At 44.9% G+C, this 19,615-nt stretch overlaps 1 protein-coding gene across 3 annotated transcripts in view; it reads right to left on the bottom strand.

Moving 5' to 3' along the window:
- The window catches only part of LOC8039222 (fukutin), a 31,551-nt gene that overhangs the window by 8,340 nt on the left and 3,596 nt on the right, over positions 1-19,615 (bottom strand). The window contains exons 3-7 of one of the 3 annotated variants that reach the window (XM_029972974.4): positions 18,304-18,342; positions 13,309-13,494; positions 7,509-7,810; positions 2,403-2,659; positions 1,082-1,215 (exon numbers count right to left, since the gene is read on the bottom strand). In XM_029972974.4, the coding sequence (XP_029828834.2) occupies positions 1,082-1,215; positions 2,403-2,659; positions 7,509-7,810; positions 13,309-13,494; positions 18,304-18,342 (918 nt within the window). The remainder of the gene's footprint in view (positions 1-1,081; positions 1,216-2,402; positions 2,660-7,508; positions 7,811-13,308; positions 13,495-18,303; positions 18,343-19,615) is intronic. The other 2 variants (XM_029972975.4, XM_029972976.3) reach the window with 2 other exon arrangements.

Genomic DNA, 19,615 nt, shown 5'->3' with positions numbered 1-19,615 from the left:
CTCAGCTAAACTTTCGGTGAGAGCTGTCACGTGCTCTGCCTCCGTCGCTCCGATTGGCTCCAAGAGATAATTTGCCAAGTTACAGCGAAACGAGAACTGGAGTGACTCGACAGGGTCCTGTGCTTCCCCATTTCACGGAGACAAAGGTGGCCTACGACAAGATCCAGGAATGACACAAATGCCCTAAAACTACTCAAAATCAACAAAAGCATTATAAAGAAGTTTCATTAATGAATGAAAATTGGTTCGTCACCGAGTGACTTGTCTGGTTTTTCTAATAGGCTCTCTCCGAGCTTACGAATAAAATTTTCCAAATCTTTTAACGAACGCAGTCGATCGAAGAGGTCAGATATACAGTCGTGGCATGCATCCGATCCATCCAAAAGAAAACTTTGTGAGGCAGTAATGACAAATTATGTCGAACGCACTCTCGGTGGACCGGTGTGCACGATGTGGTCGCGTGAGAACATGCCCGACGTGAGTTCACCAGGTTAAAAGCGTCGGACATGCGTATTGAACAAAAAGTTGGCAACCAAAAAGAGAAATCTTTTTTAATGTTTAGCATTTATAGGGCCGGCCTGTTTTGTGTTCGTGCCAAGAATGCAGCCTCGACGACGACGTCACGCCAAAGATGCCAGGGTGGTTGCGAGAATTGGAGTTTGATCGTAGTGTCAAAACGGCGAGAGATTGTAAGAGAGAAATTTATTGGGTCATCGCTTTCACGCGACATCACAATGTCACGACACTGCAATGTTACGCCACATGGTCACGCGACACCGTGACATTATGACGTCGCATTGCACGACATCCGTTTCGTGGTCTACCCCCCCATATCTTGGCAGGACACTTCACTGACTTTTTAAACTGCGATACATTCGTGACGTCGCGCGACCCGATATCATGCGACATAGTTGCGCGATACCCCGATGTCACACAACGTCAATTTCCCCACGAAACCTAGCAAAAACACAGGAAGGACGAACAAATTTTCAATTGGGCGTCCAATTAATTACAGAGCGTTCGATCTACGCTTCGAAAAAACAAATGTCGGAAGGGAAGAAATACGAGCAGGCAGACAAACCTTTCCAAAAAGGTGAGTGAGGGGCAGGTCATGGGTGGAGAACAGCGACACCATGTCGGGCTTGTAGTCTCTGATGAAGATCCCAATGTCGACGTCGGTCGTGTAGGGAATCACGTCGCACTGCCGATAGAAGCCTGCGCGAGAAGAGGAATTCTGACATGTCTTGATCGTATCCGACAAATTCCGAGACACACCAAACGTGTCGCGAACAAGCTGGACCCCTCCGTCCGTACATGCACGACGTCACGGGACGTCTCGAGGTAATGTGATGTCATGAAATCTGACGACGTCACATAACGTCACGGTGTTGCGCGACATCATGACATCGAGCGATATTGCGACATCACTTGGCACTGTGGGGTCGCATGACAGCCGGACTTAACACCAAGTTAGTGGTGTCACAGTACCAGGTGACACCGCAGAGTCATAATGCAGCGAGACGTCGACGACTTTATGGTGCCTGGAGCGTGTCTCCGACTGGTGTGTTTAGCGTCCTATCCCGCCCATACATCAAAAGTGGTCCCAAAATGGCAACAAATGACGTCACAGAAGACAGAGTGTCATTCTGTTGCATGTCGTGATCCTGGCAGTTGGTCGTAGAAATGCTGGCGAAAACCACGGGCAAACGTGAGTGTTGCTGTCGTCACGGCGCTCGAGGCGTCCCAACTTCCGTCTGCTTTAGCTTCCGTGGACTGCCGCATTGGAGAGCGACCTGCAGTAGAACAGGCGTCTGCCACATGCACCACAGCTATTGGAACACCGCCAGGTTCGCGACCGGCGACAGCATGACATTACTATGACGTTATGAGGCGGAAATTGAGGGACCACTTTTGTGGACCTGGTAAACGCACCAGTCGAAGACGCGTTCCAGGCACCGTAACGACATCTCTCGACGCAACGTGGTGTCGCGGTGTGGAGTGATGCCACAATTTTTCCCCTAAATTTAGCAGAAAATGAAAATGACGTCCGTACGGGTCTCACCACAAAGAGAATGCAAGATCACCAGAAAGAGAATGCACAGGGAGAATTTATGACAGAATGGACAAGACTACGAAAACTGCTCCTCGTCTTTGGCCCTATCTTAACTAAATAAAAAGTTAGCGTTCTTACAAACCGTTCCAGAACAGTTTATCTTCGAGTCTGGAACAACTCAAGATGCTACAGTGGCAAGCCAGAGCAAGGCCATAGAAACGCAAAAGAGAAGTACTCTGGCAGCAACTAACGCCTTGCAGAAAAACCGTAACGGGCCCAAGTTAGTTCCCCCTAGGACTGCCGCACACAAGCCGAGTTTGGCATTTCTCTGGTGCGGGGGAGTGCTCACCGAGGCAGGTGCCGCTGCTGATCCAGAAGGGCACCCCGAGGCGGTCCAGGAGGCGCTGGACCTTGGCCAGCAGGCCGTGTACCTTCAGACGGAACAGCTCCGCCTCGGGGCTCTCGTCCCTGCCGTGCTGGTCGTGGAAGGCCCGGGCACGCGTTGCGTTGCACTCCACAAAGGGCTGCTCCTCCAGGAAGGCCTCCGGCCTGGCCGGGGCAAAGGTCCGCACCCCACCGCCCAGGTCCAGGGGCAGGATCTCCACCCTGGGGGCAAAGCACAGCCCATCCTCAGCAGCAGCTCACGGGGAAACCGAATCTGTTATAGGGCTGGGTTTCACGAGAAAAACAACACCAGGGTGTCTACCGAAATTTGCTTCTTTCAAATTCCCTTTCCCAATTTTTCCCGAATATTTCGATTAAATCCCCCAACCACTACAAAAAAATGTATAGCAAATTGCCAGGCAAATTGTGTTGCACACGTGTGAAACATTCTAGCGTCACAAACATTTCATTGTTTAGCAGCTCGTCTAGCCTGTTCAGCCAGACGCTTACGTTTACGGTGCTCTTCATCAGATAATTTAGCGTGTCGCATGTGTACATTTAAAATGATGAACCCGGTCATTTTCCAGAACCTTCTAACCTGCTCCTCTCTCGCCTTGCCGCCTCGCCTACCTCTCCTCCTCACTCCACCTCAGGTCACATGACATTCCCGTTAAGGGGACACACCCCCTGGGATGGTCAACTTTTGAACCCTTGGCTTAAAATTAATGAAATATACAGGGTAGGCTGGTGGTCATGCTAGAGGATGCATAACAAAACTTCAAGTCTGCCGTTTGAATGGGAAGGAAATTAGAGCAGCTTCTATCAGCAACACGCCTACATTGTTTAGTTAACCTGTCGTCGTAAAACTATCACACTATTCAAGATTTTTATTTGCTAGATATGTAGCAGAATGCCTAGGGGGTGTGGCTATGAAAAGATTTTTGTAAAAAGTCTTTTATTTCTATAAGTTTCTCGTCTGCGAAATTGGTAAACTTTTTGGTCTTCTGTGTCTTCAACAAAATGTCAACATTTTTTATAAAAGACATTCGTAAATTGACAGAAAAGTTTCATAGCCGCATTTCTTATTAAATTTAAGTCAGGAAAGGTGAAGAACGAGACTTTCCTGTATTGCCATTATCAAACGATAGATTCACTAAAATGAAATTTATACCAAAAAGTGGAACGGAGAAAAAATCATTCAAAGTGCTCCCAACCCTACCTTTTCTTTAGCTTCGCTTGACAGAAAATAATTTATAAGAAAATAACTATGCAGTGTAAACTAATTAAACTTTCTGGGAATACTCTTTGGATGTTGGTGGATTAATATATGTCATTTTTCAAAATCAACTTTTTTTGCAGAATTTGTTTTTTCTGGGCAATGTTCCCCCTTAACCAATCAGCGTCGAGCACCTCACTCCTCCTCTCCCGCCCATCAACCAATCAGTGTTAAGACTCACGGCCATGCTTTTATCCAGGCTTTACAAAATGCCAAACACCTAGCTAAAGAATGTTTCCTGTTAAGAAAGAAAATGCAGAGGAGGGGGTTTCAGAAGTACTTTGAGCCACTCCCTTTTAATCTAATGAATAAGAAGGTAGCTTACCCTGCCCGATGATGCCACCGGCAAACATTACTTGGCGCCAAGGCTACCGACACAACCACAAGCCACACTCTCCCGCATTATGGTGTGTCACTGCCCCATGCACATCGGTCATTTTCCCTGACTTCAACAATCTTTTAAGGAGTTCTCCGACAAGCCTCCGACATATAAATATGCTTTGAAATTCCCTGACAGTTCCAGGTTTCCAGGTTTGTAGACACCTTCCTATAGCCCATAGGGGCTCTAGTGTGGTTTCACGAAATGCCTTTTTGCTTCCGGTAAGCCGCATTCCTACATGTTGATGAACGTCTTCCACTTTCCCTATTTGTTTGCATGCAGACGCTTATAGTTATTGGCGTCGTTTTTCGCGTTAGTGAAACACAGAAGCATGCAGAGTGACTTTGCAACGACAGAACTCAATGAGTATGACCGGGGATGCATTGGGGCCGCATAAACAAATGCTCACTCCCATTTTTTTTTTTTTTTCTTTCGGAACAGTCTTGGAGGAATTGGCCGAGGTCATTTTGGCTGCCAGCAGATCCAACTTGTTGACCATCGGCTACACTCAAATCCAAATGAAGACTGGTATGTATAAAAATCAAGTACAGTGTAGACCGCATATAACGTATGTCGCGGGAGTCGCGAAAATCCGCACTATAAGCGGTACCGCATTATAACCAAAACATCAATTTTTCAGCCCAAAATACATGCCATGAGACAACTTACCTTTGTAAAAGAATTTATTTTATGTTAGATGAAAAAGAAAGCTTAATTTGAGGAAAGTCGTTATTTCACCAGACTAGTACAGTTCTGTCTCAAGTGTGTCACACATTTTGAAAGAAATGAGCAGCTTTTGCCTGGCGCAGCCTTTTAACGGCGTCGCGGGTTGCGGACGGACGTTGCGAGCGTTCAGGATTGGTAACCCTAATCACTTTTCTCCGGAGATGAAAACGCGTGAAAATTCGCATCCTTCATACGGTACGCGCCAGTAATACCTTGAACTTGAGCACACGCATGAAATGCGCCAAGTAAGAAATCCGGGCGATGTTCGAGGACACAAATGCTTAGAAATCACCACTGTAGTCGAAGTAAACAAACACGACGACACGGGCGTTTCTGCCGTCTTGGGAGCGCCGCCACGACATCGCCGCACGAGTAGGTGAATCTTCCCTTCTAGTATGTGCTGGGTTATCATAGCGACACACAGCGAAAATTCACAGTCAAGGATAGCACTTTTATGCGATCGATGAGATGAACGCCGTCTACGACGACGATCATAACTGCATGCAACGCGCGCGAACACTTCTCCTCGACCTGCGATTGGTCTGTCGTTGCGGTTTGTTTCCAACGCAGCGGAGGGACGCACGCACGTGAATGACACATGCGTGCGTCCCTCCGTCGCTATGGCAACTAAAGCCTCTCTCTTCGCTTCTCCCCGCTCCTTCGAGCAATCTCCGTGCCCCGCAAGTTCCGCTTGCGGCTCGCGCCGTCAGCGCCGTTATCTAGTGTCGCACAGGGAAGCATGCTCGCTGCTCCGGTCGTCGGCGCGATCGGCGGGCTGTGCCAGAAACCGCACTATAACCGGTATTTCCCTTCGCGCGCCTGCATTTTAAGCGGTATGTAATTACATGGAGTTCTATGGGAGGCGAACCGGTGGTTTAAAAAAAACGCGTTATACCCGGTCCTACACTATAAGCGGTTACGTTGTAAGTGGTCTATACTGTACCAGATGATGCTCTTTGACGTTCCAGACCTTGAGTCGAGCAATCTAAAATATACTGCCTCTGCACATAGCATGGCGCAAAAATACAACAATGTCGCTAATCATGTCGTATTACACCTGAGACTGCGGTGGAAGAAATCGGAAGAACTTTCAGTAGAAGGAACAGACACAGAGAACGTCTCAAAGAGAGACGTTCTATGTGTCTGTTCCTTCTACTGAAAGTTCTTCCGATTTCTTCCACCGCAGTCTCAGGTGTAATACGACATGATTAGCTACCACCAGCTCGCCTGCACTCTCACCGTCTTTTCAACAATGTCGCATCCGGTGAGATTTTGAGCCAGCAGTGTGTAACATGAAGGCGCCCTATATTGCACGTCACGTGACATCATGATGATTATTATTACAATGATGATGATGATCAGACACATATGGATTAGGCATATTTCCAGTTTATTAGCAAGATGTTCTGTGCATCTGAGTCTATCAGACATTATCGAGACACGCTAAAATTTTATCTTAAAGTGCCTGGGAGGATGTGTTTGTTGCAAAACTAATTTTCCCTTATGAAATTTTTTTTTTTTTTTTTCACAGTATTTTTGTTTTACGACACGGTGCTTTTATTTTAGGTTGACATACTGAAGGAGAAGTAAGCTTTATAATTGCTTTTAACACAAAATGTGTATTGCAGTGCAAACACTCTACCAAAATATTTTTCTAGAAAACATTGTTTTTTAATGTGCGAGTCCTACCTAGCAGGTATTTAAGGAAAATGTTTTTCCTTTCAGAGGACATGACAGAGCCTGCAACAATGTAGTCCTAAAGAAAAAATTAAAGATGTTTTTAATCCCCTGTAATGTCGAATTAGAGCGCAGCTTTTGAGGAGGAGGAGGGGAAGGTACGGAGAGGAGGCTATGCCCCTCCTGCTCGCCTCCTGTTTAAGGGAAAATTTTCCGCTAAATTTAGCGGAAAGAATTCCCCGCTAAATTAAGAGCAAAAATTTCTCCGCTAAATTTAGCGGGAAAATAAATGTGTATACTACTTGGATAGCCCACATAGTGAGGAGAGAGAGGGTCAATCAACCCTCTCTCTCCTCGCTCAACCATGTTTTTACGTGTGATCAGACGAAGGTGTGAACACTATATGTCTACAGTCTCTTACAACAAACCAGGTGCAAGAGAAGCTCTGCTTTGAGCACATGCTCAATGCTCTTTGTCGCACTTTGGCTGCTCCGCGTGCGCCGAAGCGTTATCAAAGGTACAAAGCTCGGGCGGAAGCAATTGACAGAGCAATGAAATAGAAGCCGACGTCCGCCAGCAAGCTCGGCGGTCGGTCTCGTCATTTAGACTGTGGGTTCTAAAACTGTTCTCCCAGGGACACGGGAGTTCTCCAGAATACCCTCATGGGTTCCCCCAACTCCCAAACTTTCTCAACCGCTAAGTAAAACGTTTTCCCAGTTTAAGCATGATTTTAGCAGACTTAAGATGCACATTGACGCAGAACTATGGGTCAAACACTCTCTATCTCTAGTCTGCGCATTATTGTTTAGAAGCTCCGTAGGCCTCCTCAACTGCTCTACTGCATCAGTGTCAAGACCGGGAGGGATGGGGTTTCTTGTCAACCAGAAAGGGTCTCTCGAGACTAAAAGGTTTTGAAACCCCCCCCCCAATTTAGACGATCGTATGAAACGCATAACAAACGGATCGCTGCTGCCATACGAGGGCGTGCCACAGGAACCCATAAAGATCCTCACTTGTCGTAAGCGCCGCCCCTCCGCAGGTACCGCAGCTCGCTCGTCGGAGCAGGTGCGGCGCTCCAAAGTCCGCCGGTGCCGTTGGAGTCGCCGTGGTCCGTTTCCGCGGCCGCCGCGTGCCACCAGAAGTTACCGGGGCGCTCGTGGAAGACCACGACGTGCAGCGTGAGGTCCCCCAGAGTCACAAAGTAGTTTGTGGGGATGAGGACCTCCAGGCCATGGGCCAGCACCCTGGGGTTCGGGACCGCCAGCCGGGACGTCCTATAGCCCGCCTTCGAGAGCAGGGCCGTGAACTCCTCTTCCTGGAAGGGACGGGGCCAATGGTCGCCAAAGAAAAATTGTAGAGCCCATTAATTTCACGTGAAGATGGAGGACCAGCAAAGCTGTTATTTTTTTGACAGCTTTATGACAACGCTCAACAACACACATTCGCGGTGCTGAGAGCACCGATGATCCTTGTAGGCACGCTCTTCCCCTTCAGAGGGAACTGCACGCGGCCTAGTCATGGCGAGCCCAAAGAGCGCAAGGAAATGGCTTCGTCAAGAGACAAAGGAACACAGCCATTGGTTGGTAGCTATTTTAGGTTTTACAGTGACGTTACAGCGAATTGCTATATTGATTGGATAAAGACAAATAAAAGCGATAAGCTCTTTCAATACATGACGTTGCAAGTTCTAAACCGAATTTTTTGAGGCACACCTCGAGAACAATTTTTTTTAACTGAGCCAAAGTCCCTTTATCAGAATTGCAGAAGCGAAAGAAAAGAAGGTTAGATCGGCGCATTCTGCCCTCAGCGTCGTCACGGTGCACTCTTAGCTGAGATAAGTCGGTGACCGTAGATGGTAACAAGGAATCAGGACCATGCCAAGGAAAGGTGACTTATGCGATTGCCCCCTCTTTTTATTTATACTGGCCACGACTGATCAAAACGAAGGAGAGCCGTTTAAGCACGAGTTTTATTGTTAACATTCATGGACACATTTTTCTCAAGATCCTAGCACATAACACATAATGCTGTAAAATGCTTGCCATAAAATAGTAAGCAAGTAGAGTGCTTACTGTTCATGTAGTAAGCAGGGTGCTACTATTCATGGGTAGGGTGACCACGATCCTCAGGGTAGAAACGGAACACTCAGGATTAGGGCGGGGCAATGCAAAAGAAAAGCTGTGCGACGTGTCATTTGAGCATAAAAACATATATTGTTCCGGAGTCTGACAAGTTACTTTGGTCGCCAGTCTCACCAGTTTTACAGACTGTTTCATCGTTTCCTAACTAACATGTCCAATTCATTAGTACTACAGGAAAAGTCTGGCAGATTTATTGCCAGATGTAATGAGGGAAAAAGCTAGAAATTGTGCTCTTTCCCTCGTTACATCCCGAAACATTTTCGTGCTCTTTCCCCAAACATTTTCATAGAACGTTTATTTTTTATAAAATTAAGTCTTTTTAAGGAAAAAATATTATTACGGTTTTCTTCCATTCGCTTAGTACTGATTTCGCAACTGCACATTTCCACAAAACACGAGGCTTTTTCGAGGAAACAACGAGACGGTGTAAATGAGCCTCTAAAACGGGACTGTCCCACCCAAAACGGGACGTCCGCTCAGCCTATTTGTGGAATTGCGCTTTTACTTTCTATTCATTGCCCTACTTGAGGATTATACAAAGCCCTACCCTGTGCCCCTTCTGCATTTCCACTGTCAGGCCTGATGAGTGCCCACCCCCCTTTTTTTTGCGATTACCATCAACCTTTGGGTGGGCAGTCGCTCTTTATTTTGTGTTAATTGGCCAGTCGTTTAGCTCACATAGTGTACTACTTGAATGTTTACCAGTACCATAAGACAACTTTAATAATCCTTCGTCTCATGTTAATAAGTTCAATCTGCCTACAAGATATAGATTTTGAGAAAATTCTTTCTTTCTTGCATATAATACAATGTCCTTAAAGTTCAGTTTCGACAGAAATTTAGAAGAAAAAACCTGTTCCTCTTCTTTCCAATTCATATTATTTTAAAAAGAACCTTTAGATTGTGTTGTCAACTAATTCTGTGCTGTGCGATTGTGCTTAGTTGCTAAAACCTTTATGTTGACACCACTTCTCTCTCTCTCTCTGACGAGCACTGCACACAGCTGTAGGAGTCTCATCAGGCGGCATTAGTCTAGCTTTTGTTCCATCAGCCAGGACAAAAAGTTCGAACAAAGTCTTATTATTATTAGAGACGCTGCAAACATTTTTTCGAAACCGAGGTTTGAAGGTCGAACCAGAGGGGTCTGAAAAGTGTGTAAGCGTTTTGAAATGTCAAACCTACTACATAAAGAATTCAATGATTTTCTAACTTTTAAACTTTTGGAGCTAAAAATTTGATTGCTTTCAAACTTTGAAACTTTTTGCACTTAAAGGGACACTGACACCCCCCCAAAATTTGTTTTTATTTTTTTGCCAGGCGCGTCATTATGGTGTCGGAGGTCTACCCAATTAATATTGTCCAACAGAGTAGCGTATTTTTTTAATAAAGCCAAAAGACGCAACTGCTCGAAACCGAAACCGAAACCCGACGGAGGTCGGAGAAGTGGAGAGAAGAGAGTGAGTGGCGGAAGTCACGTGGCTACACCCGACCGTGCGGTTTTTTTTGTTTTTTTCTCCTCTCCGTAGCAGACGACACGACATGCGGCGTGCGATGCGATGTGCAGGAAGTTGGGAACTGCTCGCCGAGCGATTCTTTTGCAGTTATGTTTGTTCCGCTCGTTGTTCTGTACTCCAAGATGAGTTGCTTTGTACATTGAGGAGTTGGAGATGAGTAGTGAGTGCCCGTGGTGAATTTCCATGATCGGCTCCGAAAAGAATACACCCAAGATGTTGCGTGAAGAGCTGGCTCACATGTCCTGCATCCGAAAAAAAGTGGCATTGTGCGACAGAGTTTCCGAAAGATCAACGGGATCGGGACCAATGGCTGGCTGCAATTCCTGTAGAACATATACGGGCACCCCGGAAAGCGGACGCTACCTGATTTATATGCTCCTTGAATTTTGTGGAAAGTGATTACATTGAGTTCGCAGGTGTCAAAACGGAAATCCCGTACCATTTAATTCAGCGAAGTATCGTCCGCAACATTTGTTTGTTATTTTTTATTTTGTTTGGTTCTTCAGTGATGATTGTAAAAAAAAGAAAAAAAGATATGTAAACGTCGAAAAATGCTTGAAAAAAATAAAGTTTCACAGGGGATCGAACCCGGTCCTACTGCGTGTGAACCGGACGTCTTTCCCACTGAGCTACTGGGGCACTTTTTTTTTTTTTTTTTTTTTTACAATAACAATTAACAAAAAAAAAGAAAAAAAAAAAAAAAAAAAAAACACTGCCGAAACCCGGGAACGGCTACTGGGGCACCTCTTTTCTGGTGGATAACTTTCCTTAGTAATAATTCAGCCGGTAAACTGTAAGTGGGAAAGTTTGCTGTCGATTTTTCTCTAGCAAAAGCACTCCCGGGTCGAAGTCGGGAAGCACCACGCTTTGGGGACATTCGCACCTAGTAAAGAAATCGTACGCGTGCATATTCAACTCGAAGTAGACACGTCGTGCTTGACGTTTGCGCGAGCGATGTCTTCAGCCACGAGAAGGGAGCGACGGCTCGGCGACGTCTTCGTGCAAATCGGCTTGGTGGCCGGGCGTGTCGTACGGGATGAATACCAATTCTTTTGATCAGTCCCAAATTTCTCTTTTAATGGTAGACAGAATTCGCCGGTACAGCAAACGACAGTTCTGAAATAGAGGTCTCACGCCCGTCGTCCGCTGCCATCGCCGTCCCCGCGAGTCCCACGATATGCGAAACGACGAACGCACAGAATGCTTCCGGTTGTTTGTGGAACTTTTTTTTTTCAATCAACGTATTTACAGATTTTTAGAAGCCACAAAAAATGGGTTTCATATTTTTTTTTTTTCTATTTTTAATATTGAGTGTGTGCCTTCAGTGACTTACGACTTTGATTAAATTTGGTGGTCGCATCGATACCTTAGAAAACGGCCCGTGACCGCGGAAAAGAGAGTGAGCGAGACTCGAACCGGCCAGTTCTTGATCGGCGGTTTTCGAGCGGAAAGAAACCGAATTTCGAGCAGCAAATTCTGTTCTGGGTAGTTGAGCTCTCATATGTCACGTACAACTAAAACCTCGGCGAGCATAAATACACTGTCAGTGTCCCTTAAAAATTTTACAGTTTTCAAACTTCCGTTTCAAACTTTCGTATCTGCTAAGTTCAAAAGTTTGACAGACTTTAAACTTTTGAACAAAAGTTTGACAAAGTATGAACCAAGTTTACCCCCAAAGGCTTAAGACAAAAAATATAAATAACGCAAGATACAAATGTGTGGAGTGGAGTGAAAACTGTGCTCGATTGTCGCTTAGCCGATCGTGCCACCAAAAGCTCTCATTCAAAGCTCTGAATGATCGTTTTGGGATGGCTCGTCTTCCCAAATGTAAGTAAGTCCGCCAAGCCTGCCAAACACATGGTGAAGACGACACTTGTCCAACTCTCACCCCCTTTTCTAAAAGAAATCTGAAATAAAATTAAACATCCCCGTATAATAGTAAAAAAAAAAAAAAAATCATAGCTTTTTGCCACAGTATGCAAAGAAGTGACAATCATAGCTGTCGTTGCGCGTTGTAACACCCACTTTTATGCATATCCACTCTTTATTCATTCAATTACATGCAACACGGCACTATAATCATTGAAGTACAAAGTGTAAAAAAAAAAATCTAGTTTTTTTTTTTTTTATTTTTAAAATTAACTTGGCATCGCCGAACGCTCATACTCTGCCCAAAGCTAGGGCTACAGGTCACAACCAGATGCCAAACCTTCAGCCCAAACGGACACCTTATTTAAAAGTTATAAGTGATTTTCTGAAAATTTCAATGGGAAAATGGCGGCCGACAGAGTTTTCGAATACATATGGGGCTCTATGGCACCAGAAACCGAAAACGGGCAAGAATAGGCTCTACTTTCCCACCTGAAATTTTCAGAAAATCACTTATAACTTTAGGATAAGGTGTCCGTTTGGGCTGAAACCTTGGTATCTGTTTGTGACCTCTAGCGCTACCTTTGGGCGGATAATGAGCATTCGGTGATGTCTAGCGAATTTCTTTAATAAAAAAAACCCTGTAAATTTTTTTTTGTGACACCTTGTATGTGGGAAAGAGAACTCACTGCACATGAGACCCTGCCTAACACTAAATCAAATCGAGCATTGTTACGAGTGGGCTGCTTTACATCCAATAGCACACGCAAATCGAGTTCTATCGTGAGGAATGTGCAGTGCCATTCTCCATCAACCATAAAAGAGGTAAAGGACACTGCTTCCTGGAAGAGCCAAGTGCGCACACTCCCCTGGTGCCATGGGGCAGTGCACGCGTGAGCGCACGTAAAATTGCTTTCCCTGATTGGCGCAACGCCTATGTTGTCAGTGCAGCCGAAAGGTCCCAATCGGCAACATGCGCAACGAAAAGCGTCGCCGTGGTTGGCTTTCCACGGTTGGCCAAAGAATAAGCATAAGAACATTGTCACAGTGCCGACTTCGATGGTGCCAGTTTAAAAACGCGACAACTCCTAGCTTTTGTTGCGCTGTTTACACACACCATCAAACTTGTCATAGCAACCGATGATAAGCGGCCAAGATTGCAACTCGTGACATCACGACGAGGCAAAATCTGGCTGCGATGGCAGAACAGAAACCGCAATAGTGCACCACTGCCAGAATGTCTCGTCACTTATAATAGCCGTCGCCGTAAAACAATAAAAGGGGCGCACCTTCTGGCTCGCAAATTGTCCCAGGGAACCGAACTGGACGACTGTCTGCTCGCGCAAGGCAGACGAACAGCCGGACCTGTCAGCCAAAGACGGCTTCTCTGCAAAGCACTGCAGGGCATTCTGGTCCAAGACGAAGAGTGGAAAGCCGGACTGCTCCGCGGCGCCGGTCACGTCCTTGATCACTTCCTGAAGGCAGAATCGTCGAACAAAATCACCGCGAATCACGTTGAGGGCGGAGGGCAACAAATATCGCGCCACAGGTCGGTCGACGCTTCGTTGTCGAAAACGGGTGAAACGCAACACAGGTTTCCATAGCAACCACCGCGGACGCCGCGACGTGGTGGCACCGCATAAGTCCATGTCACGGCGTTTGCAGCGGTAGTTGCTATGGCAACTGCAGCGCGACATAAGTTTTTGCTGCTCTTGTGTTTGGGGCTTCGGTAAACGGAACTAAGGCTGCTAAATAGCCCACGTTTCAGAGTACCGACGCTTCATTCCCTAGGTTGCCTCGTGGGCGGCGCCATTTTATTGCTAGTGCAGAGCGTTTGGAATTGGCGATAGTTAATGATTCGGAAATGAGACTTCCTGAGCTTTGGCTACGAAAGCTCGGGCCATAGAGCTCCGTTTTTTTGCAGAGCGTTTGAATGTTTCTGGAGGATAAAAGGGAATTTTCTGCAATTGCAGATAAAGCTTGAGACAACTGGCAACAACGATTTTAAGCAACAAGATGGCTGAAGTGCTCTTACTCTGAAGCTATTCAGTGGCCCTAAACTGAACGTGGCTGTCAAAGCCTTAAGCGCCGTTCACACTCTTGCGACCGAGTAAGAATGAGAGAGACCTGACTGGTTTTTAAGTTCCTTGTGACATCTTAGGACCGGATGCGCTGCAGCGGAGCTGGTCCTAAGAAATCGCAAGAGGCTTAAAAACCGGTCTGGTCTCTCTCGGTCTTACCCGGTTGCAAGAGTGTGAACAGGCCTTTACTTGCAACACAAAGTAAGAAGATCTTCTTGTTCAACAAAAAAATTGTGCTTATGGTGTGGGTTCAGAAAGTTCCGGCATTTACCTTTGACCTCTACCGCTGGAATTAATGTGTTCCAGTACACCAGTTCAATTATTGCATAATATGCACCCATGCCCACGCAGACAAATTCTATAATTAGGGTTCCATGTTTTCGGATAAATCCGAAAAAAAAAAAAAAAAAAAAAAATCCACCATCAGAGTTTTTATAATTTCAAAATTCTCCAATAAACTCAAAATTTCAATGTACCAATGCCAAAAAAAAAAAAAAAAAAGAAAAGAAGAGAGTATCTTACAATTGAGATTGGTCAGCGTAGAGGGTAAATGGTCCCGAGAAAATGCCACCCCAGTTTTCTTTCAAATCTCGGACCATTGACAGAAGGGATCGTACCGCCTATCTTGTCAAAGTTCCTCCAGGAAAACAGGTCATTGTACTTTCTCATCACGACAAAAGCCACTGTTCCGGTTTCCAGTCTAGGCCATGCTATTTTTGCTTCTTAGAGAAAGGATTGTGTTTTTGTAACAGTGAAAGCTATGAACCAGAGAGATTTTTTTCACAGAAGGGGAAAAAGGGAATGGACAGCTGAAGCTTCTATATTACAGCCTTTACCATTCCACTCCACGCAGCCGTGCAGTAGGTTGATGGATAGGATGGGATGAATACTAGCTTCCCGGCGACTGCCTCCAGGAGTCTCTTGATTTGAAGCTACCAACGTTTATCAAAGCAACACCCATTTGCAACTGCTGTCAGGGGACAAATCAGTTTTGCCAATGGCAATGTCGCCAATGCAGAATCCAGCTGAACAAATATTAATTGATACAAGCGCATTCTTTTGAGTCTCACACACATTTACACCCGAATCTTATTTATTTGTATTGTTTTTTAAATCGAAAACACTAAATTGAGCTTCAAATTTCTAAAAATAAAAAAAAAAAGAACTCAAATAAACTCAAGATTTTTGTCAAAAAAAAAAAAAAAAAAGACTCCGACAAACACTTATTGAATTTGACAAAAAATAAACTCCGAAAACATGAAATCCTATTTATAATACAACTGACTTTGCGCAGTATGGGCCACAGAAACACACTGAGTTTTTCTTGTATAGATGAACTATGTAGCACATAGACAGCTCACACACTGCCCAGGAATAACGACACATAAAAAGATGCCACTGCTTCAGAACTCAACCCTATCTGGCAATACAATGCCAGAAACTTCCAACAAGAAAATGGCACCCACACTCGGCAGCACACACTGTTTGTCTTCATAAACCTGCGCGCTCCACTGAAATACACTTTTTGTTTAGAATTTGGATACAGTTGCATCTATCTTGCAAACGAGATAATCGTCTAGAGCAGAGTTGCGCAAACTTTCCAGGCTCGTGACCCCTAAAATGCTCGAACGCCGTCCGGCGACCCCACCCCTAAAGCAGTATCAAAGATGTCAGCGCCTTGGCTTTCTTAAAACCCAGTGAACCCCAGACGTCACCTCACGACCCCCCGGGAGGTTGCAACCCCCCTTTGCGCACCTCTGGGCTAGAGCTCCGTCATCTAATTAGAGCCACTAGCACTACATTCCGGTGGAATCTCAGCTCCTTAGTGACCAGACACCGATAGTGGCAGAGTTGCGAGTGATGCCCTTGTGTGGCAGTGCAGTGCTTTAAGAGAAAAGCCTTTCTTACAGACAGGTACAAGAGGTGTATGTTCAAGTTTTAGTAAGATGACACATGTAATAAAAGAGCATAAAATATTACCTCTACAAAAAAAAGGTGCTTCACCAAACATCAGTCAAGCTTTCCCCATAAATACTTTCACAGAAGATTGCACCGTAGATGTCACCACCAGGGGCCCCATTTACCGGGGATTTTAGCAGTGTTGGCGGTAATGCGTTACAAGTAATGTCAATACCGGTAATGCAATATTTTTTTATACGAAAGCATTAACTGTCCCATGGAGTGAAGCCGGCGTAATCTGTAGCAGCGAAACAAACCTTAAATTCCCATTGGCTGCAACGCGTCATGTGGCTCCATAGCAACGGCGTCATCGTCGCTAAGGAGCCATTCGATCTGCTGGTGGCGAATTGGGAGGGGGGGGATGTGAGCATGCACTGGCCTGATGTTAGCAAGCGCCACTCAATCGTATGCTCAAGGACGACGCCATCCTTGGCATCATCCTAGAGATCGTCCTAGACGTTGCCCTCTAGGCGTCGTTCTTGACATCGTCCTGGACGTCATAACACGTCCCTTTTATTTTGAGGAGACGTAGGTCGGTAACGCATTACTTTAGTTTGCGAGTAACGAATAACGTATATCGTTACTTTTTTTTTTTGCTAACGCCTACAATACTGGTTTTTAGTAAGTAAAATTATGTACTATATATTTCCGATTAGAAACTTACTGGACATCGTCGGAAAACACTATATCAGTCAAATTTTGAAAGATTTCTATGTCGGTTTTGGTTTTCTGGGTCTTGAAGATGCATCCAACTTCGATGCACCCGCGCGGTTTTTCCGTTTCTTATCATCTGCATTTTGGTTCCTGTAGGACAAGCTTAGGGGGAGGCTGACATAAAGAGTAGCGTCCTCCAGTCTTCCCAAGGTGGGAGGGGCCCTCGCATTGGGGCGCTCTCTGCGTGGGAGCTGAGGGGCATCAAACTAAGTGCCATGCAGTGACAGTCGGATCCGCTGTGGTGCACATTCATGACCCAGTAGCGGGGTCGAAGACGGGTCCAGCACTGAAGTGCTCTTTTTTCCGCTGGTTTTCCCAAACTGTTCCTTTGGCCAGTCCCCCTTTTTTTTCCTCCCTCCCCAAATTAGTTTTACTGTGGAATTTCCATTTGATCCAAGGATCCAATTAATTTTTATCGAATTGGCTTTAAATCGGCTGTGCCCATTGAGGCGGTACTGATTGAGCCATTTTTATTTTCTAATCATTTTACGAGCCTCACCTTATCAAATGTATAGGACAAGCTGTATAAACAAAAAGCGACAAAAAGAATGCAAGCTGAAGACAGGCACCAACACGGTGCTGATCAAAACAAATAAGAGTAAAAATAAATAAAAAGGACAGTGTATGTCTTCTTCTTGTCCTTGTTATATTTTTTGCACCATTTTATTCACTCCGATCGTGCTGAGACTCACCAAACCTTGTGACAAGCGCTTTTCAACACCACCATGCTTTCGATGGCAACCTAAGCCTTTTTAAAATGGACCGATTTTGTGGTGATCAATGACACTCAGCAAGTTTATAATTCGAACCCTAGGTTTATTGTTAAAAATAAAAAAATAGTTTAGACAAATTTAGTTGGGAAGGTAATTATTGGAAACAATTTGTGCCTCAGTAAATTGGCTCCTCAGCAGCAATTACTACTGCAATGATCGTTATTGTGTTGATGCATAGTTTTCCCACAAATTGTTTTGGGAATGGCTGCTGAAAACCCAGTATAGAGAAAGAGCGAGAGAGAAAAGGAGAGATACATTTACAGTGGCTTAAAGGGGGTAGTGTAGTTATCGCGTAGCCTCCACCATGCATCGGGAACGCCCGCTCCTTGGAAGACGGTGTAGGCGGCGCTTCGATCCGCAGCTCCGTTGGGTGCCTCAATCAACCGCAGATAGAGGCACCCTAACACGCTTGATAACTAATATAAATACCTCAAAACCAATTATTTGTTTCCAGTGAACTTCAGACAACATTATTTGTGTTTGAAGGTAAATAAAAATGTGAAACTAGCAGACGACAGTGTAGTCGACAGCTGCAAATCGGCCGGAGCCAAGCTGAACAAGCGGCCAAGACGGAGCCATAGCCAGAACGACGGTGCTGCAAGCGCCAGCGCCACCCGCGGCCATCTTCTAACGCGGTGCCGCTTCTCCGGTTTCGTTCGTTACACTACCCCCTTTAAACCACTGTAATACATTTAAGACCACACACAGCGTGTGAAAGAAAGCATGGAAAAAAATGTAAGTAAAGGTAAGTACACACCCATATCGGACTAATGTGTTGAACAGGCTCTTTTTCTTGCTGAAACAATTTGAAAAAAAAAAAAAAAAAAAGCATCAAGACTCGGGGCACCATCACACGTTGCAATCATGATGAACAAATTCCTGTTCGATCACCACACAGATCATCACACAAAACAGAAGCCAAGCTTATATTGAAAGGCAAACTTCCTTTCACGTTTAATGATTCGAGCCTCGAGGCCCTATTCGCGATTCCAGTTCAGTATAGGTGGTGCCACTTGTCCGAGATGCGTGCCAGTAAACCAGTTGCTGAGCCTGTCTAGTGGGCTGGCTTCACTGAGTGACACAAAAATATTCCCGCTTAACGAGGAAGCTAGCATGTTATTAGCGCATGTGACCTCTTTATCCCTAAAACAAAAACAATGTTTAGCGTTATATTTACGCTAGGAGGCATGTTTTAATTCTGGAACGAACACAAAACGAACCTCTATTTTGAGCGCATTGTGTTGTCTCGTTCCTACCCTTCGTCCCTGTCGTGAAGCGCTATTATGTTCTCCAAGTTTCAGTACCAACTTGCCCAAGAATCCGCATTACTCTATTTTGACTCAATTGATCGGTATTGGTGTTAAGTTTGGATTCTTCCATAACTCAAGATGTGTCCCACAGCGTAATTATTGAGCAAGAGAAATTATTAGCAGAAACTTTATTTTGTGACATCAGTGTCCGATCCAGACACTTTAAAATATTTGGAGTTCAGTAAGACAGGGTATTACATACACCTCACAGGAAACATAGATCATTGTATTTCTTGAAAAACTCAGTGCTGATATTTGTGTTTTCTTGCTGCCTTCTCTTGCTCAGATAATTGTCACGTGAAATAATGAACTGCGGGCCTTTTAATGCATTTTGGGGTATTTAGAGGATTAATTGCTTTAACATTATTCTCAGTACAAGAATAAGAGAATCAATTCAAATTTTAACAAATATTGACACAGAGATGAGTTTATATGTTACGAAACATATAAATTAAAAAAGGCTGTTCTCAATATGAAAACCCAAAGTTGGAATCCGAGTCAGACAATGGAAGTGTGCGTGTTTTTTAAAGCAACGCACGACGCATAGGACTTTATATTAGATCGAGTGTTTGACTGTTTGTCGATCTTGATAAAGATGTCAGAGTTTTTCATATGCTAAGAAAACAAAATGAGACCATTCTGGAAAGACTATTTGGTTAAACGGCATATTTTTGTGATAGTGGCGTTTATTCAAGGTATAGATTGCCCCAATTTGCATTACGAATAATAATACAATTAATATAATAAGAATACACAATA

The sequence above is a fragment of the Ixodes scapularis genome, unplaced genomic scaffold, assembly GCF_016920785.2.
Source record: "Ixodes scapularis isolate PalLabHiFi unplaced genomic scaffold, ASM1692078v2 PGA_scaffold12__126_contigs__length_90152505, whole genome shotgun sequence".
Classification (NCBI taxonomy): domain Eukaryota; kingdom Metazoa; phylum Arthropoda; class Arachnida; order Ixodida; family Ixodidae; genus Ixodes; species Ixodes scapularis.
This window is presented reverse-complemented; position numbering and strand designations above follow the sequence as displayed.